The sequence below is a fragment of the Nyctereutes procyonoides genome, unplaced genomic scaffold, assembly GCF_905146905.1.
Source record: "Nyctereutes procyonoides isolate TBG_1078 unplaced genomic scaffold, NYPRO_anot_genome, whole genome shotgun sequence".
Lineage (NCBI taxonomy): Eukaryota > Metazoa > Chordata > Mammalia > Carnivora > Canidae > Nyctereutes > Nyctereutes procyonoides.
In genome coordinates this window covers 308,200-334,450 of record NW_026575134.1, presented here as the reverse complement: position 1 = coordinate 334,450, position 26,251 = coordinate 308,200, and the positions used below count along the sequence as shown (strand labels likewise).

The 26,251-nt window shown below is 53.2% G+C and overlaps 1 protein-coding gene across 1 annotated transcript in view; it reads right to left on the bottom strand.

The window, feature by feature from the left end:
* Positions 1-7,977: 7,977 nt before the first annotated feature.
* ABCA13 (ATP binding cassette subfamily A member 13) overlaps positions 7,978-26,251 on the bottom strand; it is a 265,035-nt gene continuing 246,761 nt past the window's right edge. Inside the window, exons 67-70 of the mRNA XM_055301220.1 lie at positions 20,101-20,193; positions 11,597-11,702; positions 10,267-10,404; positions 7,978-9,651 (exon numbers count right to left, since the gene is read on the bottom strand). Of these exons, the coding sequence (XP_055157195.1) occupies positions 9,556-9,651; positions 10,267-10,404; positions 11,597-11,702; positions 20,101-20,193 (433 nt within the window). The 3' untranslated portion in view covers positions 7,978-9,555. The remainder of the gene's footprint in view (positions 9,652-10,266; positions 10,405-11,596; positions 11,703-20,100; positions 20,194-26,251) is intronic.

The following is a 26,251-nucleotide window of genomic DNA, read 5'->3' as shown; positions in this document are numbered from 1 at the left end:
CCCCCTGTTGTCGGATCCCGAGGCCGTTTCTAGCGTTCCGCTGCGCAGATACTGAGTGGGTGATGCAGGTCCCTGCAAGTAAATTTTACCACGTGTTATTAATTTCTGATTAATTAATTTAATTTACTCGTTGACGTAAATTGGCCGCACTAAAGAATAAGTGATGTTTTCCACTTTTTAGGCCAACCTCTTGGGACAGCCTTGACAGTTCGTGATTTCTCAACCAGAAACCGGAGGGTGCAGCCTCCCGCGTTCCCCGCAGAGAGGCAGGCCCTCGAGCGTGGCCTCTGCCAGCGTGATGTGAGACTCGGTGACCACGGGCTGTCCCCCGTTTACCCAGGACACTTCGCATCTTAGTAATGAACCCCGAGCCCCGGACCTGCTCGTCACACAGACCCAGGGCCGAAGGGGCCGAGGGACCGCGCGGGGCCGTGCACACGGGCCCAGGCTGCTGGGGGCTGCCCCCGCCAGGCCCTCTCTGCTGGCCCCCAGGGACCCCCCTCTGCTGGCCTCCGAGGACCCCCCTCTGCTAGCTCCCAAGGACCCCCTACCCCGGCCTCCGAGGACCTGCCATCCCATCCCGGGGGGAGCCAAGGCCATGCTGGTGCCACGGAGCTGCTTCACCCGCGTCACCCCAGGTGTCGCGGGGCCATAGAGCAGGCTCCTCTGCCACCGGTGCCGCATCCACACGGGCGCAGGCGACTGAGATCCTAGGAAGTTTGCGGGGAGCTCACCGGTCGCTGCTGCCCCTGCCCGGCCTGCTCCACCCTCTGCTCGATGGCCCAGTGCATCCCACTAACTGTTTTCCGCTGCTCTCTTGGACTTCTGGGGCGGGGAGGCCCCAGGGGGGCCAGGGGGACCCTCAGGCTGCTTGTCCTCTGCATAAAGTACAGGACGGGACGGAGCCAAGCGTCCTGTGCCGCGCACCTCCTCCTTCACCCCTCGTGGGCTGCGGCCCTTTCCTCCTCGGCCACCCAGACGGCCCTGCCTCCAGGAAGCCCTCCATCTGCCATCTGCCTCGCGGTGACCGCTCCTGGCGCCCCTCAGCTGCAGGCTTGGCTCCAGCCACACGGGTGCCCTCCCCGCCAGCACCCCCGGCACAGTCGAGGGCCAGGGGACTCTCCTCCGCTGGAGCGGAGCCTCGGCCTGCCGGCTGCCCGCCTTCCCAGGCTGGGGGGGGGCCGTGGACGGTGCACAGCCTCACCAGGCTCGGTCTCAGGTGGGAGAGCCCAGCCCACACGGCCCCACCCCGCTTGCCTGCAAGGCTTGCAGGGACGGAGACCCCCAGGGCATCACCGGCCTCGGGCACCGCCAGCAGGTTCCCACCACGAGGAGAAAACCCACCATAAACCTTCTCCTTAATCCGCCCGAGTTGTGGGTATTCCCCTGGTGCCCTAACTCAGCAAGTGGGGAGCAATAGAGGCTCCTGTGCTGTCACTCCCGCCTGGTTAGCAGCCCACCCTCCTCTCTCCGATGCTTCCCGCCTCCTGTGCCAGAGCCTGTCCGCCTGTCCCGGGGCTGGGAGGGGGGCACCGGCGGGGGACCGCGGGGGGCAGGGCCTCAGACCCCGGGGGGTGGGGGACCGGGGAGCATGGGAGCAGCAGCTCGGGAACCAGGGAAGGACAGGCTGCTTCCATCCCACCCGTGGCCGGGCCCCCGCTCTGCTGACACCTGGACGGTGGTCCCCTGCCTTGAGGACGGTGGGGGCGAACCCCTGGTGGCCCTGCTCCCGCTGGCTTGTGCGCTGCACCCCAGGAGCACCCCCCCAGCTCCAGGCCGTCCGGGCAGCCGCCCACCCAAACACTTGCCGCGCATGGTCTCCTTCCCGAGGCCGCGTCTTCCATCCCTGGGACTCCGGGAGCCCGTGCCCCCCACACCCCATCACCCGCTTTGTTTTAAGGATGCAGTGCGTGATTTTGCAAGGGAGACACAGCTAGGAGCAAGCTGCTGGAGCCGAGGCAGAGAAATCACTGCTCTGGTCTCTTCTGTGGCTTTTGTGGTTTCGGGTCTCATATTTAGGTCCTTTATCCATTTTGAGTTTACTTTTGTGTACGGTGAAAGGAAGGGCCCCCTTCATTCCCTTGCGTGTCTGTCCACAACTCCCACGTCCCTACCGTGTGTTTCACTCCTGGGCAATTCCGAGTGCTCTGGAGGCACTTTTCGGCACACTGGTTTGGACCCCCCCACCCGAGGTCCCGGGACAACCGCGAGCCACCCGCACACCCCCAGGGACAGTCCCTCGTCGGTCTGGGTCACGTGCCTCTACGGTTGCCCGTGGCATCTGCTAAGAACCGGACCGGGACTCGTGGGCTCAGTAGCAGAGAGAAGAGAAAGGCCGAGCCGGAGGCCGACCGGTAGGAATCGGAGGGGCCATCACAGCTGGAGAAAAAATACAAGTTGAGACCTAGGAAGAAAGATCCAGAACTAAAACTCGTCTTAACGGGCCGCCAGGTGCCACACCCATGCGCCCATCTTCCCACCGTCGGAAACCCGTGGACCCTCCTGACCCCCAGGCCCTCGGTCCCTCGCCCCGGCCCCACCGCGATTCCAGGAGGGAGGGGTCCCGGGGCCCCGCGTCCGTGCTCTCCGGCCCCCGTGTGCGCCACCGGCCGTGAGGACGGGGACTCCCGCCCCGGGAGCCACACTCTGAGCCTGGACGACCCCTGTCGCGGGAGGCGCTGAGCCCACTTGCAGGTCCATCCTCACCTTGGACGCCTGCGTGATGCGCATCCTTAGGACGCCAGGGCTGAGCGTCTGTTCTCCACGAACACGGGACATGGTGTTGTCGCCGGTAAATAACAGCATTTTCCCTGCTTATATCTGGTGGGCGACACGCTCCCTTCCCCTGAGATGCCAGATTTATATTCAGATATTTGTTACCAGGAGCCTGAGCAGGTCAGTTAAGCGTCCGACTCTTGGTTTGGGCTCAGGTCATGATGTCGGGGCCTGGGCGTGGAGCCCCCTCAAAGTCTCCCTCCCTCGCCCTCTGCCTCTCCTGCTTGCTCGCTCTCTCTTAAAAAAGAGGGGGCACCCGGGTGGCTCAGCGTTTGAGCATCTGCCTTGGGCCCAGGGTGTGACCCCGGGGTCCTGGGATCGAGTCCCACGTTGGGCTCCTTGCACAGAGCCTGCATCTCCCTCTGCCTGGGTCTCTGCCTCTCTGTGTGTCTCTCGTGAATAAATAAATACAATCTCTTTTTTTTAAGCAAAGAGTGGCACCTGAGGCCTTACCTGTGCAATCCCAGCCGCCATCAAAGTAGAAAGCAGGTGGTTGCAGGCAAGACTCCGCGGGGCTGAGGTTTGGCGGAGACAGTGCAGCAGGGCTGTGGCCCCTTGGGAGGTGAGCGAGCAGCGGAGGAAACCAGCCACAGCCGTCACGGGGCTACGCCGGCAGAGGGGGAGCCTGGAGCCCGGAAACCAACCAGAGAAGCACTGAATCATGGTTTCCATGGAATAAAAGCCACCGCGTCGGAGAGCTCAGTCCGTGGGCTGCTCCCGACTGAGTGCAGCCTCTTCCTTGCTGGGCCCGGCCAGGGCTTTCTGGTGGCATGAGGAGGGGGGCCCTGAGGTCAGGGGGCGGGGGTGGGGAGCAGTGCAGGCTGCAGAGACTCAGCCACGGGTCAGGAGGCGGGAGCTGGCGCCCAGTCAGCACAGACAGGCCGCTCCTGCGAGGACACAGGAGAGGACCCGGTGCCAAGAGAGACAACAGGGGAAGGACCCGAAGGGCACGGTCCCCAGGGGAGGGTCGAGTCTTTCCGCAGAGCCACACAAGCAGCCGTCAGCACTGCATACGTAGGTGTGGATAGGTCTTGGCAGATCTTGGAGAGTCACTGGCAATGTCAATCTGAACCTCTACGGGTTTTCTAATATATTTTATCATGGATTTCATGAGACATCTTGTCTGCATTTCGGACGATTCACGTTCTTACCTTTTTTTTTTTTTTTAAGGTTTTTTAAAATTTTATTTATTAGTTAGAGACACACAGAGAGAGGCAGAGACACAGGCAGAGGGAGGAGCAGGCCCCATGCAGGGAGCCCAACGCGGGACTCGATCCCCGGTCTCCAGGATCATGCCCTGGGCTGAAGGCGGCGCTAACCGCTGAGCCACCCGGGCTGCCCACGTTCCTACCTTTGAACGCAGTGGGTTGCGTTAAGTTTCTCGCGTGGAACCACCATCGCCATCCCGATAAATCGTACCGATTATGAGCCACATTACTTACTTACTATGAGTGCACAGCGGGGTCCATTGACCGATATTCCTGTATCTGTGCTGGGACCTGAAGTTGTTCCCAACCTGCTTGACCTCTGCTCGTGGACAACGTCTTGTGCCAAGGCCAAGCCGGCATCAACCAAGGTGGATGGCGATTCTCTCCTTATTTCCTACAAAGTTGTAGGAGCTGGTGTTGAACCCCCGGGGCGTGAGCCTGAAGCCCCTGGGCCCCCTGCCTCCCCGGGAGCTAAAGGCGGGGGACGACCCGCGGGACCCATTCGTTTTCCAGTGTGGCTGGTGCTTCCTTAACACAACCTTGGTCGATAACGGTTTCCGAAAAACATCGTCCACTTCATCGATCTTGAAATAATCAGCAGAAAGCGTTTCGTGTTATCGTCTTACGTCACATTTCTACGGAAAGATCTGTTCTGCCTTCTTGGCTAATATCGTAGATTCAGGCACAACAAGGTTTGCTGATCTCACTAGGCTGTTTGGAGATCTCACCCTGATCGCAAAAGTGAAGGAAAGGGAAGCTGGAGAGACAGGAGGCAAGATCCCGGTGGAGCTGAGGTCCAGCCGGGTCTCCTGACGCGCGGCCAGCGGCCTTCGCCTGCCCTGCTGTCTTGCCCTCATCTGTAACCCTGACTCGGGGAAATTCATGTCGGGGCAAAAGAAGTTTTCCTGTGACTACACGGGGGCAGGGTAGGGACGAGTAGGGTCACCGAGGACTCGTCACCGCCATGACACCCCGCGAGGGTTGAGCGGAAGCTGCTTCCCAGTTTCTCAGGGACAAAAGCAAGAACCAGAGAAAAGACCACCTCAGCTTGGTAACAGGTGAGATTCAGCACCGCAAAGCCGCGTGCACCAGAAGTAAGTGCTGCAGCAAATGCGGCGTTCACAGCCCTCCCTTCCATTTCTGTATTCTTTTTTTTGAAGATTTTATTTATTATTTATTTGACAGAGAGCGAGCAAGAGCAGGGGCACAGGGAGCGAGAAGCAGACGCCCCACCGAGCAGGGATCCCAGGACCCTGAGATCATGACCTGAGCCGAAGCCAGGAACGTCACCGACGGGGCCACCCAGGCGCCCCATCCCCTTCTGTTTAAAAAAAAGATACGCTCCTGATATTTCCAGATGCGTCTTTTAAGCGAGGACACCTGCCAGGTTTGAGATGTACGTGTCCCTCCGTGGGCCCCATTTTTCCACAAAACGCTCACATGTAAAGAAAAATGTGATGGATTTGCTGATAAGGGAGCGAAGCGCTTCTTTTACGATGACAAGCAAAAGCAAGTAAGTAAGAAGAAACGGTTCTGACTTCTTTCAGCAATTTGAAGCCCTTTCCGGCAAGGAAAAAAAAAAAAAAAAGATCTATTAAGACTCTTAAAGGAATTCCCCCTTACGAGTAAGTGACAGGGCTATTTACTGACTCCAAACAGAAAATATCCATAAACCTCTTTCTCCCCCTCGGCTACTGCATTCTGCGTGACGTCTCGAGACACACAGATGGCACCGGGCCTGGGGGTCCACACGTCGCTTCGACTCTGGGAGTAGAAACGATCTTCAGAGCTCAGACTTCCCAAAGACAGTCCCATTGTTTGCCTCGATGTGCCCCAAACTGATTTTACTCTATCCTCATGCAAATGGCACACAACCTGTTCTGTGATCCTGGAGTAGAGGCCGCTGGCCGTCCATCCAGTATCCATTTCGTTCTTGCATAGAATAGAACTCTCGTGTCACTTTAGGGACTCCGTAAAAACTGCACGGTGACGTCCTCGAAGCCTGACCATGTGGGTTAGGCATCTTTAAATGGCGTCCCCCCGCCCCCCGCCCCCAGCTTAATCCAGTTGTGGAGGCCGAGAAAAATTAAGGCCATTCCACCTCAAGTTTAGCATTAGCACAAGTACAGCCGTCTTAGGCCCCTGGGAATAAGAGCTGAGCTTTACAGGAAAAACTGCAGAATGTCCTAGGCCAGGGAATCCCATATCAGAGACAATAAAGCTCAGAATTGCCCTTGGCAGAGAATCCCAGATCAGATCTTAAGAAACTCCCCCACCCTTTTCCGCCATATAGGGATGGAAAAAATTCCTCCACCCCTTCTGAAGATCCCCTAGACCAGCCCATAAAAAACCCAGCTGTAACCCACTTCGGGGTCCAAGTCCCGGCTCTGCTCTATCGGGTTCACTTGGACCCAAGCTTGAGCTTGTAAATAAACCCTTGTGTACTTGCATCGGTGTCAGCTCCTTGGTGGTTTCTTGGATTCGCAATCTTGGGCACAACACAGTCATGTTTTTGTTTTATTTTGTTTTGTTGTGTTGTGTTGTGTTTTTCTGCTTTGAAAATATTGTGATAGCTGGTGCTCGAGCAGCCACTTTGGAACATAAGGGAGACTGTAAAGATGGTTGACTGGGGTTTTTGGGTCTATGGAACTGCTGTATCAGCCTCCACCAGACAAACAGGCAAATGTCCACTGCGTCTTGAATATTGTGGATTCCCTCCGACATTCCCTCCCCTCCAAGGGCTTCCTCATGCCCCAGGGTGTAACCCTTTCATGAGGCTGGATCCTGCACCCTTGCTTAGAAGGCACCCAGCCGAGGCCCCACAGCAAGCGGTGCCTGTTACCTGAAGGTCTCGTCCAGTCCTCCCCATGTAACCCCCTGCTTCCCAAGGACACACAGACTCTGGGTCCTTTACCTGCCAGGTACCACCCTCATGTTTGCCATAACCATCATCTATTTATGCACATACAATGGGCTCAATAGTATGAATTGAAAGAATGCGCGCGCGTGTGCGTGCGTGTGTGTGTGTGTGTGTGTGTGTGTGGCTTTGAATCACTGGAGTATGAGAAACTGGGTTGTCAGGCACCACCAGCCTACATCATCGAGCTGAAACACCCCAACGTCCCACAGCAAAGCCGGACGAAAACATGCCCAAACCAGTCTGAACAGGTTAAATGTCTGCATCCCGTATTCGGTGGGGGAGGAGGGGGCGTGGAACTCTGTGATGCAGCTAAAGTAGTCCGGTCACTGTCGTCGCCGTTGTATGAACACCAAGTAGCAGGGGAGGGCGGGGGACGGAGTACACTTCCCGAAGGGTTAGAGAGCCATCGTGTTGCGTGTTTCCCCGTTCAACATCCGCTGAGCCGAGCCCCCTGTAACCTTAGGCTCCCCACTGTTTACTCTTCTAAAAATACGCTTCTTGTTTGCCTTTTCCAATCCTGATTGTGCACGAGGCTTTAATACACCCTCTGTTTAAATATCCGGGTAAAGATAAGCCATGCCATAAAAGCTGGGTTGCTGGAACCGGGATAATCACGGCGATCTCTGCCTTAGGCAGGACTCTCCTCCGAAAGCTCTCAAAAGAAGGCAGTTTGTTTAACAGTCTCAGTTGTGTGACCACAAGCCCAAAGGTCTTAAGGCAAATGTTTAACTCCAAAGGCGTAAAACATCTGCATGACTTATGAATGCGATGACATTTTCAACACCAACATAAGATTTGACCTTTCCTGTCCAGTCGTCTGGGGCGTTTTCACACAGTGAGTTTCTTTTTTCTTCCTGTTTATTGTTCAAAGGTCTACCTGGAAGCAGAACCTTCAAGAATAAAGCGGCTCCAAGAGTAGAAAAGAATCCCTAAGAGCAGAACATCGCGGCCTGAAGCTCAATCAAACGGTGACCTTTTCAAGCTTTAAAAGCTCTTGAGTAGGTACATTTCCTCCCCGATCGGCTAACGGGGACCCCTGACAATGCAAGGAAATACGCAAGGTCGCTCCAAAAATCCGGTTCAATCAAAGCCCGTCTCGTTTATTTATGCTCGTATTTACAAAGCAGTATAAACACATTCCTGTGTCGCAGGGGTTTTATGGATGGATTCAGCAACAATCATAACAAAGGATTACATCTTCCATTTGACAGTGAGACCATGTCAGAATCAAGGGGGGAATCCTAAACCCTCAGCTGTAAGAAATCCTAAACCCTAAACTTTAAGAAAGCATAATTCATGGGATTCCTGTGAATCGAAATCATTCAGCAATACTCTCCGTGACTGGCTGAAGCCTGACAAGTTAAAAATATGTTTAGTATTGAATGGCATCAGAAAAGAGAGATTTCAGTGAAATCCTGTGGCTGGAAACTTTTTGGCCATGAGCTACTATGACTCAAAAAATTAACTGGATAAGATCAAATTTTATTTTATTTTTATTTTTAAGATCGAATTTTAAAATTGACGCACCCCTCCGCTGAAATTTGAGGGAAATAATATCCAAAGGAGGTTGAGGAATATCTCAAAGCTCAGGAACGCCTGGCTAGAAACGATTTTCAGTGGTGGACAAAAGGACTTTTTATCATTTAAAATGATTTTATTATTTATCATATCGCATTTTGCCGTCAGGTGCAGAATGTCAAGGGCCCACGGCCCTTTGCAGCCGCATCACAGAGCTTTATATCTGAAAACACTAGCACAATAATTCTAAGGCTGGCGTCACTGTCAGAAAATTTTTAAGTGTTTGAAGATTTATGTTTACTTACTACACATTGTACTGATTTTGCTGGTAAAATTAGAAGTAACTAGTTTACGTCATTGGTCTTGAAACTAGAATGTGGCTCAGAATGCCAGGAGGCAGTAAGAACACTGAGAAACCCAGAAAAAAGTAAAACACACCCATGTTATATTTCTTTCCATAACCCCCGTATTTAAAAATCTGTGAATTTTGGGTAAAACTTGTGTAAGTGACAGAGGGTACCTGGTTCAATTTACTTAATTTTGCTACAGCAGTCATTAAAATCTCCATAATTCTGATTTTTTTTAAAAAATCTTTTGTATGAAAAAAATGGCTATTTTTACATGTCATGCCATATAATACCCAATATTACAAAGAATGTGTGTTTCAATCCTTGACCTTTTATTTAAACACACGTAAGCCTATCTAGTGAAAGGGGACAGAAACAGAAGACAGTCGGAGGTAGTATTTCCTAAACAGATCGGTTAGGAAAGTTACCAGCCTTGGCTGCCTCAGTTTCCTTAAAAGCACAGTGAAATGTGTCTGACAGCTCCAACATGTCTCGGTTTAGACTCTGGGGTGACTCATGCCCCCCGTCACAAAGAAGCCGGCTCCTCCCTGGTTTGACAAAGGGATTAGCCATGTGGGAGGAACACCCCAAAAATCTACAGAAAACCATCTTCCAGCTTGCGGGTTACCCGTTAACTGAGAGTTTCAAGAGGAAAGGAAGGAGAGGGTGGATTCGACTGCCTGGAGCGGACTCCCAGCATCTCCGCGGTGCCCAGGCTCTTCTGATCTTTGAGGACGAATTGTAACCAAAGAGGGTATCACTCCTCTTGGACACGTGCCCTCGGAGCTTAGATAGGCAGGTGATGGTGCTGGTAGGAGTCAGGAGGTGCAGCCGGAGTAGACTGTGAAGGTTCCCGTTGCTCAGCAGCAAACTTAATAAATACCTGAATGAAATGACGGAAATCACTGTGAACCTCTACGGACACCAGACCTTCTCTTCTCCACTATAGTAAGAAGAGTCATCTCAAAGCACCGCCCAACTTTTCCCGAAAACCATAAAGCTGTCGCTCATACCACCGCCTCGGAAACCACCATAAGCAGGTGGATCCTTTGAGGACACAGATCCATTTGAGGACAATCATGAAAGCACCTGGAAATTCTGGGGCTTTAGGACGCAGGTGGGATTTCATTCTCCCTTCTGGAACTCGGTAAACCAAGCACTTTGCTTCCCAAGGTCAGCGATGGCTCAGCCAAGGGGCAGAGTCCCCTTAGACATTTAGGGCGGGGGGAGCAAACACATAGGGGCAGGTTGGTGGGGCATGAATGCCCAGCGTAACCGTGGACAGACGGGAGCCCTCCTGAATATGCACCTTGAACAGAGAGCTGACCACAGACACACCTGCTAACACCCACCACCCTATTTTGTAAAATGAGCATTTAATTTAAAGAACGAAAGGCCTCACGAAGCAATCTGGCTAGTTTTGAGATCAGCTGGGGGAGGCCTCGAGAACACGCCAAAATGCAACCTGCCAAAGTATTCGGGGGTGGGGGGACCATACCTGTTCCAAAGTGGTCTGGCTAATGGAGTAATGTTTGATATTCAGGAAGGTCTTGTGGTTCTCTAGGACTCGGAACAGATCCGCTAAGCACTCCCATTGTTTTGGCAAATGATATTCCAGTAAGTTAAGGTGCTGCCCCTGAAAGCCAAAAACAACTTGTAAATCGTCTCACGTGATTAGCAACTGTTGAGCAGAACGGATCCTGCGGCTTTTAAGTGATAAATGCATTGTCATCCTTTTCAAACCACACACCTAAAGGGCAGCGGATGGCAGGACAGCTCTGAGAGTCTCCAGTCCGTGCGTACGGACGACGGCACAGTTGGCAAGGGGTCCTCCTCAAGGCTGGGCTGCCGCTTTGCCCCCTCGCATGCCCCCCACCCCTGCCCTGCCCCCGCTGTGGGGAAGCCGTCCCGGGGGTAGGAAGGTGCCTCGCCTACTGAGAAGGAGGAAGTTGTCGTGGAGCAAGGGGATGCAGGGGCACCTGAACGCCCTGGGTCAGGAGCAGAGCTCCCGCTGTCCTCACCCCTGGGAAGAGAAGAAACGTTCCAACCCTCGTTTTCATATGTGCAAAGGGGGAGAACAGCAAGTCCGCTATCGGACCGTTTAGAGGAGAGCCTGAGCACGCACGCCTGGCCTCGTACGGCTGCTGCTCATCGATGGCTTTTGCTCAGCAGCTCTTGCGGGAATGGACAGGTGAGAGCTGCCTCACACGTGAGAACCTATTTCTGGAAAACCGCAATCACGTAGTTATCCAAGATACTGTAGCTGCTGCTTCTAAAATGTTAGCACGCTGGGAATCACCGGGTCGCCTCCTTAAACGCAGAGCTGAGTTCAGTAGGTTGGGGCTCGAGGTCCCGTAGGTGTAACCAGCTCCCCGCTGATGGAGATGCTGCTACGTCAGGGATCGCGCTCTGCCTCGGGTCAGCCGGGGACTACGATGCCGAGCACAGCGCGCTCCCTGTGAGATAACGCGGGAGCCTCCAAGTCTGTGAGCCCTACGGCAAATGCCTGGAAGACACTGCCTTTTGCGATCTTCTTTCCTGAACAGAACAGGCCGTGCAATGGGGCTGTGCCCCCGGAGAGCGGGGGGCCTGTACCCACGGTCCACTCTGGGGCACCCACAGAGCGCTCAGACAGGCGCCGTCCTTCCGAGTGGCCAAGCGTATCTGCTGTCCGCGCTATTCCGGGGCCGCGGGGACGTGCGGCCTGTGCTTCGCCATCAGGCCCAGGGCAGGCAGCACCTCGTAACAGCACGGGGCAGAACACGGGAAAGGACAAAGGCGCTGACCCAACTTCCCCATAAGGAAGTGAATACGGAACGCCGGCCTACCTTAAACTGGATCCCAGGGAAGTGCAGCTTCAGGCAGTCCGAAATCGCACCGTGTGCGTGTGTTTCCTGACACAGCCAGATCCTGACCGTGTAACCGTCACCGAACCTGGAAGTTAAATGAAACCGAAACACGGTTAGGACGATTCGGACCCAAGAGGGGTAAATTCTAAGTCCGTTTTCACGGATACAGCAAAAGAAAATAACGATCCCAAATCGACGGGAGAGTCTGGATTTTCAAAAATCTAAGACTCAGAAGAGGATCCTAACTCGGTGAGGGGGTTTCCGTCATCCACGGACACAGGCGCCGATGGACCTACGTGGTCAGCAAATCCTGGAATCGCTCTCCATCTGGTACAAGGGAGAAGCTGAAAGCAAAGCAGGTGCTGCGTTCGAGAGAAGTCGGAGTCGGAGCTGGGGCGGAGGCCCCCCCCCCCGCCCACGCCTGCTGCTCCCCCGTCCGTGAAGACCTGGTGGGGCAGGGTCGGGTGGCGGGGACCAGACCGGGCGCTTGCTGCTTCTCCACGTAAGGCAACTCTGCCAACGGCACCCTGACCCAGGGTTGGCCTGCGACACGCGGAGCCGTGCACGGTAGCTCCCGGGACCCGGCGGCCACGCAGGGTCGTACCCACACCGCACAGCGACCTCATAGAGTCACCGCGAGGAGGGATGGGGCTTCCAGAAGCGGTGTCATGGTATCGCCGCCCATCCTGGGCGCCTGCACACCTAATAGCATCTCCGTGAAGACCCATGAGAATAGAAACAGGAATCCGGGGCCTGGTGGCTCAGTGGCGAAGCGTCTGTGCGCCTCGCAGCTGAGGTCACGACCCCGGAGTCCTGGGGTCGAGCCCCACGTGGGCTCCTGCTCAGCGGGGCGTCTGCTTCTCCCTCTGCCCCTCCCCCACTTAAAATAAATAAATGAAATCTTTAAAAAAAATGGGGATCTGTTCGCCCACCTGTCGCTCCAAGTAGCTGACCTGGGGACTACGAGCTGGGCGACCGGGGGGGGGGGGGGGGCCAGGCCTCGCCAAGCAGCTGCGTTACTTGAGCGTCTCACACGCTTACGGTCAAATCACTGTTCCGGTGCATGTGACGTGGCTGCGTGACAAGTCCCCCGGGTCGTCGTCCTGCTGTTGCCTGACTCCAGGCGCCCGACACGGAGCGGGGCCCCAACCCTCCCGTCCCGCCGACTGAGGGGCCCGCGGGCACTCAAGCTGAGAGGTGAGCCACGCGACAAGGCGGCGGCAATGGCCCGTGGTGCGTCCCCCGAGCTGCGGATTAGAGTCCCGGAGGGCCACCCGGGGACGCGCCACAGACGGACGGTGGTCAGCGGCACCACGTGTCCACGCTCTCGAAAAAATACGTAAAAGCCTTTAAAAAAATCAAAAACCCCATAAAGTGGTACATTTTCCTAAAGGAAGAGATCTGACGCCTGATTATGGAAGAGGGCGGCATGGGGGGGGGTGGGCGTGCGGCCACCCGGGGGACAGTACCAGGAGGGGCCGAGGCTTCCAGCCACCGGGTGGCTCCTGCCGCACGTCCCGGGGGCTTCGGGCGCAGCCGAGCAGCCCTCCCCGTGAGGACCAAGTGGCTGAAGGGGTCGCCACCCCAGCAACGCGGTGGCCTCAGAGCCGGACCCCACCCAGCCACCCGCAGAGCACAGCCAGGAGCCCCACGGGGCCTGAGAGCAGGACTCAAGCTGCCTCGCAGGGAGCCCTCGGAGCTCCGTCCACCAGGTGGACCCACAGCTCAGCCTTTTTTTTTTTTTTTTCCCACAGCTCAGCCTTTAACCGACAGTACAGAGACCAGGAACACGACAGCTCGGAGGGCGCTGCCGGGAAGACTTCCGGGGAAGGCAACTCCCGCGCAAGGTGTCCGCCCAGGTGCGGCCGGGACTCGCCTCCAGACAGCAGGTGGTGGCAGGTGCCGGGGTCGCCTCCCCACAGCTCCATGGTCAGCGGCCACCAGGCGAGTGAATTCCTGAGAAAGCTACTCGGGGGCGCTGTGGGTAACCTGGGGGGCAGCGCCAGACTGACCCGGTGCCCAAGCTGGGCAGCGGGCACTCAGGCGGGGTCTTCCTAAGGCTCCCACGGCTCAAGCATCGGGCGGTGACTACGTCCTAGTATCACCCTGGGTCCCTCCGACCACAGATCAAAGCCCAGATGATCCGTCAAAGAGCTCACACCAACGGGGCCGGCCAGCGCCATGGGTTGTGTGCACCTGTACTTAGGTACACAGATGCACAGGTGCACAGGTACACAGGTACCCAGGTGCACAGGTACCCAGGTGCACAGGTACACAGGCACACAGGTGTACAGGTGCACAGATGCACAGGTGCACAGGTACACAGGCACGCAGATGCACAGGTACACAGATGCACAGGTGCACAGATGCACAGGTGCACAGATGCACAGGTACACAGGTGCACAGGTACACAGATGCACAGGTGCACAGGCATGCAGATGCACAGGTGCACAGATGCACAGGTACGCAGGTGCACAGATGCACAGGTACACAGGTGCACAGGTGCACAGATGCACAGGTACGCAGGTGCACAGGTGCACAGATGCACGGGTGCACAGGCACCTACGGCGCCTCCCTGGTTTCTCTGCGAATGATACACGGGAGTGACTTCCTACTTGGAGTCTCATCAAAGGACGGCACTTGCCCTCATGTAATGTCTCCCAATCACCCAAACTTGCTCTTACGAGAGGTCACCTGAATCCGTAAACGTGCGCGGCGGTGGCAGGGGCGGGGCCGCAGAGCCTCAGGAGCAGGGAGCGTGAACACCCGCCCTGGGCTCGCAGTCCTGCCGGCGTGGCCACTGGCCAGCACAGAGGGGATGTGAATCGACGTGGGGGGAAGCAGGCCGGGCTCCGGCATGACGGCCTGGGACGCCTCGCACACCCGCTTCCGTGCAGAACGGGCACCGGTCATGGAGGGCTCGGCTCAGAGCCTCCGGAAGTGGCCTGCAGGGCACGCGGCCGGGAGAGCAGGTCCTCAGGAGGGCTCGTGGGGTCGACCGAGCGGAGAGGCCCTACGGGGTCTGGGCTGGGACCGCTCCCCGCCTGCCGGGCCGCCCGGCGAGACGGGAACCCCACTCCAGAGCACGGGGACCCCCCAGCTCCGGGCCGAGGCGGTCTTCCTGGCAGGTGTGCAGCGTCACCGCCCCCCGCCTGCCCCCTCCGCCCGCTCCCGATGGCCCAGCTGAGTTCCAGAAAGCTCGAGGCTCGTGTCCTCCGGCAGCACGCGCTCGGCCCCTGCAGGGGCTGCCCCTCTGCAGAGCAGCGGCTCGGAGACCGGCGTGGAGGGGAAGCGGGCTGCGGGGTGGCGACCTCCAGAGTCCTCCCCGAGGCCCCCTGACGTGAGCCAGGGCAGGGGACGCTGAGGCCCTCGGGCATGGCTGTCTGGGCGACGGAGCTCTGGGCAAGGGCGAGAGCCTGGGGACACGCGCAGACGCGGGCGAACCGCCGGGGCGGGCGAGCCCCGGGACGAGCCCTCCTGGGGGCACAGCAATGTCCGACGCGGGCCAGGGAGCATCGGTGCGAAGCAGCCCAAGCGGGGGGCCCCTGACTCTTGGTTTTGACTCAGGTCGCGAGATCCAGCCCCAGGTCGCACTCTGCGCTAGGGACAAGGTCTGTTTGAGTCTCTCCCGCTCCGCCTCTGCACCTCCCCTCCCTCCCTCTCCCTAGGGTAAAGAAAGAAAATTCTAAAAAAACCAAGAAGCCCAAATTTGATTGGATTAGGCTGTGGAACAGTTCGTGTCCCAGGCCGTTGGTGACAGCGGCAGAGCAGTCAGCCAGCAATCGGTGGCAACAGCTGGCTATGCCCAGACGGGAGGCGGGAAGCCGCGCCCGACCTGCATCCCCCCGATGACACGGGGCGCACGCGGGCTGCCCGTCCTCCGCGGGGGCAGCAACAGGCCTCGCTGAAACTCCGCCAACAAGCAGAGCCACGACAAGCCCCAGCGGTGCCCAGAATGGCTGCGTGCATCATCAGAATGCTCAGTTTCCAATAAAAAAAAAAATTGTGAGACATATATGGAAACAGGAAAGAACGACACACACCAGAAAAAGCTGTAAGCCACAGAAAGTGCTTGTGAAAGCCGCCAGATGTCGGATTAACAAAGGCAACAAAGCAGTGATTATAAATATGTCCAAGGAACTAGGCGAAATCATGATTGAAGAACCAGAAGAAGGTAGGAGGATCGCGCGCCATCAAAAGAGACAGAAATTACGAAAAGACCCACATGGAGGGACACTTGGTGGCTCAGTGGTGGAGCACCTGCCTCCGGCCCAGGGCATAACCTCGGGGTCCCGGGATCGAGTCCCGCATCCGGCTCCTGCATGGAGCCTGCTTCCGCCTCTGCCTGCGTCTCTGTGTCTCATGAATTAAAATAAAAATCTTCAAAAGCACCTGCAGAGCTCTGGCCGGGCAGCCAAAGAGAGTCCCTTATCGCCAGCGCATGGACGCTCCCCGGGACACAGCACACGGGAGGCCCTGCATGTGAGCGTGCAGGGGTCGGGATGCGGGCCCCAACCGGGACACGAGGTCTCCCGCGCTGGCGTCTCCCACTGTCCCGCGTGTGTCCTTGGGAGGACCTGCCGGGGCGCAGCCGCCCTCTGGGCCCGCGACCAGACTCCCACCTGGAATGTCCAGCGTGAGGACGGGCGCTCAGCATCAACACCCCTTCCGCCCTCCCCGCCGAGACACGAGCCACGTGCATTTCACACTCTTGGCTGCGGAAGCGACATGTATCCCCCCAACAGGACGACCCTTACACTGAGACCCGGGCTTTCTGGGCCAGAGGGTGCAGGGCAGGGGAGCCAACAGGTGCCCCACGCAGGTGCAGCCACTTCCCTCCAGGTGGCTCGTGGATGCGCCCCAGCCGCGCCAGGGACGGAATGCGGGAAAGCCTCCCCGGTTCCCTGGGACGGAGGGTCCGTGCCCCCAGGGACGGACCAGGCAGTCTTGGCCGCCTGGCGGCCTCCCCTGTGCACATGCACACGCATCCGTCCGTGTGCACACACACATCTGTCCATGCACGCACACATGCATCTGTCCTTGTGCACATACATACGTCCATGGGCACACACATCTGTCCATGGACACGCACACACATCCTTCCATGCATGCAGACACGCATCTGTCCTTGTGCACATACATCCGTCCATGCACACTCCCATCCGTCCACGCGCACACATGCATCTGTCCTTGTGCACATACATACGTCCATGGGCACACACATCTGTCCATGGACACGCACACACATCCGTCTGTGCGCACACATCCATCCACGCACACGCATCCATCCGTGTGTATGCACAGTGATGGCTCACACTGAAGCTGTATCGTCTACCCCGTATCATAGGACAGTCACACAACAGGGTCCAACCGACCCTCCCCTGAGCACAGGACTCAGGAGAACAAGAGACCAGAGACACCCACTCAACATCCACTGCCTTGTCTTGCTCATCCACAGAGACCTGACCTGACTTACGTGGCAAAATGCCCAGATAAATCCTACATTTCTCGGGCTTCCAGCAGCCAGGGTGTCTAACAGGGCACGAGGGCACGTATCTGGGTGGGACTTACAGACACTACTGAGCCCAGGGGCAGGGCAGGTGGTCCTCCCTCTCCCTGCTCCCTCTCGCTTGTTGCCTGGAACAACGATGTGATGGGCGGAGCTACAGCTGCCACTCTGGGACCAAGAAGACTGAAGCCTTGAGCCACGGAACCAGTGCCAACCACCGGTACTTTGGACGTGTATTACACAAAGCGAACACGTTTCAGTCAACGGACACACTAACGTGTGGGTGTTCGACATTCTGTGACAAAGATGGATTAGCTCGTAACGGGCGCAGAAGATCAAAGGTAGGACAGGAAAAGAATCCCCTGGATGAGGGTCTCAGAGGGACTGGGATTGTCAAATGGGAAGAAGACAGACGTCGGCAAAGAGGCAAAGTCTCTTCTCAGAAAGAGAGACAAAGGCAGAGGAGGAGGAGTGGCAGGTGTGAGCCCCCAAAGGACAGATACAATGTTGGTGGAGTTTAAATTTTAAAAATGATACATAAAAAATAAATAAATAAGTAAATAAATAAATAAATAAATAAATATAAAAAATAAAATAAATATAAAAAATTAAAATAATCCAAAAAATGAAAAAAGAAAAATAAATAAATAATAATTTTTTAAAAAATTTAAAAATGAAAAATAAATAAAATAAAAAATAAATAAAATAAAATATATAAATAAATTAATTAATTAATTAATAATAAATAAATAAATAATGATACGATTGTACAGTCGGATGCAGGGCACACTCAGGTGCAGCTATGGCATCGGATACCCTGGGAACTTCTAACAGGGTCTGGAGCTGGAGAAGGAAGCAAGAGCCACATTAACAACGGAGTGAGTTTAGGATCTGGGGGTCAGTCCTCCCGGGGGCCCCTGGGTCTCCGGGCGGCAGGACGGGCTGCAAGGCCCTCGGACAGTGCCTCAGGAGCAGCGTGGCCCCGGTGGACGGACCCACAGGGCCCAAGGGGGCCGCGGGGTCCAGGCGGGTTTGGGAAACTGAGGCACGCATGCACAGATCCCGCTGCAGGCACAGCCGAGACCTGCAGAGTCACCTCTCCGGGTCCCAGCAGGTAGAGATGCCACCAGACACTGGGGCAAACCCGTGGCCTGCACTGGGGACAACAGGGCTGGAAGCGGGGCCATGCATGTCACATCTGCTTAAAGCCCCAGGACGAGCATGCCCAGGGCCGTGCACACTGAGGGGTCCGTCCTGTCCATGCAGCCCCTCAGCCGCAGGGACCTGCAGCGGGCACAGAGGCCAGGGACTCCTGGGGACTCCTGGGTCCCCATCACAAGGAGCCCCTCGCTGTTCATCCCATATTACCGAAACTCATCATCAGCTCAGCTGTTGCAGGAAAACACCAAGTTCACAAAGGACGCTCTGCAACGCGTTGGGTTCCGTGTCTCGGCGAATCACCCACCAGCCACTTCTCGCTTCGTGTCATCCCACAGTCCCTGCGTCACTAACAAGCCGCCTGCGCCGCGTCCCGGGAACGGAGGCCAGAAGTGGGTGAGACCAGGGGCCCACAGCCCGCACCCTGGCGGACGGCTGCCTCCGCTCCCCCGCGGCTCCCCGGCGGCTCGCCAAGCCCTGGGGCAGGCAGCGAGGCGCACACATAAATCAGCGAGCAATCAGGCACGGGCTATAAACCTTTATGTGAGCGTTCATAAAGGTTAGGGAGTGTGAAGTATTATTTTTCTTTTGATGATACTTATCAAAGATGAGCGGAGTACAAACTGAGAAGTTTCCAGCAGGTTGATCTGACAAGTGGCCGACCCTGCGCGGCAAGCGGCAGCGGCCTTGGCTGTCCCGGCAGCCCCGACTCCGAGCCACTGCACGACGGATGTTCACTGCCCCGTGCAGCCAGCCAAGCACCCGATAACATTTCTCCCGTGAAATAAACACCTTTCAACCTAACATATAGGTCTGTTAAACCTCTGCCTGCAGATTCCAATTTCAAAAACACTAAATAAATGAAAAAAAAACAATTTATCAACACGTATTAATGAATTATTCTGTACCCGAAACAACAGATTAACCAACAAGTTAAAAGGAAATCAGAAAGGGTGAAAATAGTTTAGATGACACAGAATTTTACAAAAAAACGCAATACTGGGACACAAACATGCTTGTAGAAATTGACAGAAAAATCATGAATATCCCCAAAACTCGAAAAAGACATAAAAAGACAATTAACAGGGAAGAAATGTAAAGGATGAGGACACACAGGGAAAATCTTTAGTCCTTATTAGTCCAAATACAACCGACGACCACAGCACCTGTGTGACCCCACGCCAAGCCTCCGGTGCCAGGGCCCCATCCACCCCGGACGAGGGGTACAGGGTTGACAAGCGCTGGGGAAGGCATCCTGGATCAGCGGGGACATTCTTGTCCTCTCTCCCTCTGGACTGTCGCAAGGAGAGCGCATGTCCTACTGGAAGAAGCATGACTGTGGTGGGGGCTGGGGGGCCCCACGTGCGTCCCAAACACACTCACCTTCTCAGCCCCCTTCTCCCTTCCTCTGCAGTGAGGGGACCGGGCCACGCTGGCTCTAGAGCACCAGCAGGTAGAGCTACGGCACGCACGGACCCACAGTAAACAGTTCGACCGAAAGAAACAGACACGCAACATACATTTACACGTAAAACACACGCAACATACACATACACACGGCACATGTACACATGGAGCACGATACATCCGTACGACACACACGCACAACACAGGGGCACATGCAGTCTATACACAACACGCGTGTATGCACGATATACATCTACCAATGCAACATGCACACAACACGTATATACACACAGCATATGTGCGCCGCATACACGTGCGACATACATGTGGCATGCATATGTCCAACAGGCACCATGCATGGGACACACCTATGCACACACCACATACATGCAACACACATGCGACATACCTGTTTTTCAGGTGCTGGGGAGAGCCAAGGCACCGGAGGCTGCCGTTGACCATGATGGCAAGTCTCGTGCAAAGAGCCTCACACTCCTCCATGCTGCGGGGAGGACGAGAGGCGCGTGAGCGAGCTGTGTCCTGCGGACATCAGGCTTGGACCAAACAGGTCAACAAAAACACCGTGGCAAATTCGTGAATTTTCTATATTCTTGAATATCTAATATACAAACCTCAAGAAACCCTCCAAAAAGCATTTTTTAAACGGATGTTTTATTTAGATAGCCCCTGACACAATGAACTGAAAACTTAGCAGCCTCTCAATATCTGAGGAGCAGTTATGAGGACAGAACCTTTTAGCGACAGTACAAAAATATAAACTAGATACGAGTGACCTTCGTAGGAAATGTGGAAGTTTTATGAAAAAATAAAAGCAATAAGATCTACTAATGAACCTAAATGAAATCTTGAATCAATAAAAAGATCTGCCAAGAAAAAAGTGAATATATTTTAGAAAAAGAAAATTGTTATAATATTTTATAATTATTATAAAATTAAAATGATTACAAAATATCTTATAATTATATAAAATCATAAATAATTATAAAATTATGTATATTATAATCATAAAATTATAAAATTTATATTATATAAAATTGTTATATTTTATACTTATTATAAAATTATATAAAATAATTATTATAAAATTATATAATTATTTTAAAATTATATACTTATTATAAAATTATATAATTATTATAAAATTATGTTATGAAATTATTATAAAATTATTATGAAATTATAATGATTATAAATTTTTTTATAAAATTATAACATTATAACTGTTATATGAAAATGAAATGTTATAATGTGAAAATATGTTATAACATTGTTATAATTATTATAATATGAAAATCACTGTAATATGAAAATCATTGCAATATAAAATAGTGTTAGTATAAATGTACATGTAAAATATAATAGGATATATAAATACAAGATGTAATCAGTGAATTTCATATAAAATACAAATATGAATTTGATTTTACTATAATATATAAAATAAAATATAAAAACGACATTATAATTTGCAACTGTGATTTAGTTGGCAATAATATGCAATATTAATTTGATATAAAATATGTAATAAAGAGTCCTAGCTTAGAATAGCATTATTATAATTATATGGAAAATAACATGAATTATAATAAGGATATAGTCTGATGCCAATCAAAATCATGGAGCATATCTTCAAAGTTATTTAGTTAAGAGGGTGAAAACACCGTAAACAAGAAAAGTCATAGAATTTGCCCCAGAAACTATTAGCATTTGTTTAAGGCTAAAATAATTGGAAGAAGGCTACCCGCTAAGGAATTCGAAGGCAGATCGCTGGACCCAGACAAGACCGCGTGGAAGGGGATAGTCGCGCTTCCAACAGGTAAGCGCTGGGAGGAGGCGAACGTCCCGCCCAGTAGGACGGCAACAGACAAACTACGACAATGTCTGGCAGCTGACAAGGCAAAACTACAAACTTCTAATAAACGGGTCAACACACAGCAAATAAACCTTAAAAAAAAAAAAAAACGACAACAAACGCAACCCGAGAGGGTTAATACGTTCAGTATAAAGAGCAGATACATGTTAGTGTAAAAACAGAACGATGCAGACGCGATCCAGGAAAAAGGGCAAACACAGAGACTCCAAAGACCCGCTCCCAGGTAATCCGCATACCAACAGCTCAGAAGCTCAGCCACCAAATAAGTGATCAGAAAACTATTTTCCAGCCAGAGAGGCATTTGTCATGTGTACTTTTGTACGTTGTACAGGAAAGCACTTTCCCCCCTCATCTGCAGGGCAGATTAAAACAACGAATTCTCAGATCATAAAAATTACCCCAAAAGTTAAAGCATCTTCTCCATGGTCCTCGGAGGGGCCCCTCATATACCGCCGGTAGGAGTGAAAAATCGGCATGACTTTCTGAAAACCCAATTTGACGATTCCCTCTTTTCTAGGAACTTACCTTAGGAAATTCAGAACTTATGAATGCATGTGACAAGTTACTTATAACGGTAAAAATCCAGAAATCGGTCCTGCAATAGGATGATACAAAACTCCTATAAACGGGAGTGGATCCATGTGTTCGCCATGAAAAGGAGGTTTTGTAAACTCAATGTAAAAAGTAGTGATACAGCAATGATAAAGTGGCAGTCATGTTAGAAAAAATGTACACGTACATGGAAAAAACTAGGAAAGAAAAACACACAAAAAGGTATGATTTTCACGATACTTGAAAAAGTGAGGTGAAGGGTGGAAAGTGTTTTCTTCTTCCGCCTCGTTATACTATCACCTGTGGGAACATGCAGGGTCTGTACTACCAGGGAATGGACATAAAGCAGTCGCGTGCTCGGTCGCAGCCTGTCCAGATCGAGGGTACCCTGCTCGCCGCCCGCGCAGCTCGCCGCAGACGCCCGTGTAGGGTGTAGGTTCCTTCCACCGTCCATGAGCTGGACCAGAAAGTGAATTTCAACCATGAAGATGGGGCCAAACCCACAGGTGAGTAAGAGGCATGGAGGGAAGACCCCGAGGCCTTGGATGACCTGAGCTCTGGCACAGCCCGCCAGCGTGAAGAGTCCGTGTGGAAGAGGAAGCTTGTCTGGTCTGAGTCACTGTAGTCGGGGATCTTTGTTACAGCAGCTTAACGCGGACTGAGGAATACCCGCTATCCACGTCCCAAACATGCCTTACGGGTCTTCCCGTGAAAACACGTCTTCCTCTGTTTGTTTAATCGATTTCAGTTTAAAACAATCTTATTCCATTTTTACGAGCGTGATTAAAGCAGGGGATGCTGAAGCCATCTCTGGGTCACATCCTTAAGCAGCTGAGGTGAGTGCGGATCCGTAGAAGCACCGACCTCCGTAATGACTCCGTAGTTTCCACTGATTTCTTATTAGCCGTCAAACGAACAAGATCCAAACTACAGGTGGGATACCAGAGCCGCTCAGCACGGGGGGCCGGAATGTGAGATCCCGACCAAATGCCGGGGGTTCGATTATCAGCGAAAATAGCCTCTGCCCGTGTACGCGGAAAACGAACGCCGCACGTCCTCGGGGTGATGATCACGCTGGCCGGAACGGCACTCTGGCCGAACGGCGGGACGGCTTCAGGGCTTATAATGGGACATACAGGTCAGGGCTCGGCGGGCGGGCGGGTGAGCAAAAAGACTCCCCATCATTCTTGGATGGACTCACTTTTTTGTTTGTTTGTTTTTTAAGATTTTACGATTCTTGGATGGGGATGGACTCGCTTCTGTTTTTTTTTTTTTTTAAGATTTTATTTACTTATTTATTTGAGACAGAGAGAGAGAGAGAGAGAGAGAACGAGCAGGGGGAGAGGCAGACGTGAGACACAAGCAGATTCCATACTGAGTGCAGATCCCGACACGGGGCTCGATCTCACAACCCTGAGATCATGACCTGAGCTGGAATCAGGAGTCAGACCCCCAGGTGCCCCGGATGGACTCATTTTATTTCAATTCCTCTTGGAGGGCACAGTGGGAAACAGGTGGGAACCTCACATTTCTACGTGGTCCTCCAGGAAAGCAACAGTAAGAGGAACAGAGACGGGAACTCAAAACTAAGAGGAAACTGTGCCACCTGGATAGTTTTCAGCTGAAGGCAGCTGTCTCAGAATCACAGACTCAATCCCCGGCTGCCCTGCTCTTCATTAATCGTGAGTCATTTACACCTTTGCATTGCATGAATATGGACAGATTTATAGAAATGAAGGCACAAAAAAAAAATGAAGGCACCTCATCAACGTGAGGCCGTACGAATAAGAGGACATAATTATGGTGACATGTGGTCTTTCTGAGAACTGTCTGCAATAATTACGTGCTCGGTGGAATTTAAAAGGCATTTTTAATGTGACACCAGTTTATCCGATCGTAGAACCGACCTACGAACATGAGAACCTAACAAATGCCAGCGTAATGAACACAGGAACGCAGGGAGTTTCTGCAATCGGCTCGGCCAAGAGATCGCTTTAAGCCAAAAAAAAAAAAAAAAAAAAAAGTATATATATTATAAGGCAGAGGATTTGCCAAATATATATCGTGTCGATGTAAAATTTAATTTTCTGAAGAGAAACAGAACAAACACAAAAAGACAAGGGCAGGACTTCTGGCTGTGGCTGAATGAAAAAAAAAATGGCAAATCTTTTCCCCAAAAAAAGACACGTATAAAACAGAGCAAAATGAATAAAAGCAACCGTTTCAGAATTCTGGAAACTGGCCAACGGCGTGCGACGCCCTGAGAAACACAGCGGGTGAGGAGACCGGTGATCCACGACTGGCCTCGCAACACGCAGCCACAGCGGGTGGGCCTGACCCCGGGGGCTCTGCGCTCTGCGTCCGCGTCTGGACCTCTCGTCGTGCCCGGACGGCGACAGCGTCAGCAGCAGGAGCTTGGTGGAGCCCGGCGGCCAGGAAGGGCCAGCAGCGCCAGCGTCCAGCCCGAGGTGGGCTCCGGGGCCCGGCGCCGGCTGGCTGGGGCACGCACGGCACTCACTGGGGCTGCAGGGACGCGCAGCAGAGTCAGGGAGGGGCCACGCCAGCCACACGCGCCACGTGCACGTGCCAGAGGCCAGCAGAACCAGGACAACACAAAACCGGGCCACCTGGAGGAGGCCTGGCCGGGCACTCTCCTCCCCGGCGCGCACACAGCCCCGCGGCCCTGAGGTCGCTGAGGGCAGCCTCTGCCCGTGTAAAACCCGGGGCGGGAGGGGGCTCCAGGGAATCCGGGCTTCAGAAAATGAGCACGGAATTTAATCTACAAACTGAACGGAGGGATCAGGAGTCACTCGCTGCAGGGGAAAGAGATTTCGCAGATTCATGGAGGCAAAGAAACCCTGACACACGGACACACAAGAGGAACAGACAAATCAAAAACACCAAAACAAACAGCCATAACGGCGACTTTGAGGGAAGGGGAGGAATCAAAAGCCAGAGATGCTACAATTCATTAAATATCGCAAAATAGGGCAGCCCGGGTGGCCCAGAGGTTTAGCGCCGCCTTCGGCCCAGGGCGTGATCCTGGAGACCCGGGATCGAGTCCTGCGTTGGGCTCCCTGCATGGAGCCTGCTGCTCCCTCTGCCTGTGTCTCTGCCTCTCTCTGTGTGTGTCTCTCATGAATAAATAAAAAATTTAAAAATAAATAAATAAATATCGTGAAATGTCCAGTTTTTGACCAGAAATTATAACCTGCATAATAAACTAGAAATTATTACCGATACGCAGGGGGAAAAACAGCCAGCAGAACCTGATCCTAAGTGTCCCTAAATGCTACCTTTAGCAGAAAAGAACCTTCAAGTGAAGCCACTCTACGTATGTACAAGGCACTAAAGGGAATGATGTTCAAAGAATTTTTTAGAAAAATGACGATGATCAACAAATAGAGATCCTAAAGTAGACTGAGACTATTTCTTTTTTAAAAAGGAACAAACGGGGCACCTTGGGGGGCTCAGCCAGTTGAGCATCTGACTCTTGATTTCAGCTCAGGTCATGATCTCAGGGTCGTGGGCTCGAGCCCTACATCGGGTTCTGTGCTCAGCAGGGAGTCTGCTTGAGATTGCCTCTCTCTCTCTGTCCCTCTACCTCCCACTAAAAATAATCAAACTTTATTTTTTAAGATTTTATTTATTTATTCCTCAGAGACACACAGAGAGAGGCAGAGACACAGGCAGAGGGAGAACCAGGCTCCATGCGGGGAACCCGATGTGGGATTCGATCCTGGACCCTGGAATCTTGTCCTCAGCCAAAGGCAGATGCTCAATTGCTGAGCCACCCAGCTGTTTTAATAAACTTTTTTTTTTTTTAAAAAAAGGACCAAATGGAATGTTTTTAGGAGAAGCGTATGATAAATGGAATGAAAATTTCACTACAGGGCCAACAGCAAAATCTGAGTAGCAGAAGAAAGCATCAGTGAACTTGAAGATCGATCAATCAAGATTATGCAATCTGAAAACAGAGAAAAGTATTTAAAAGAAATGGACAGGGGGATCCCTGGGTGGCTCAGCGGTTGAGCACCTGCCTGCGGCCCAGGGCGTGACCCCGGGGTCCCGGGATCGAGTCCTGCATCGGGCTCCCGGCATGGAGCCTGCTTCT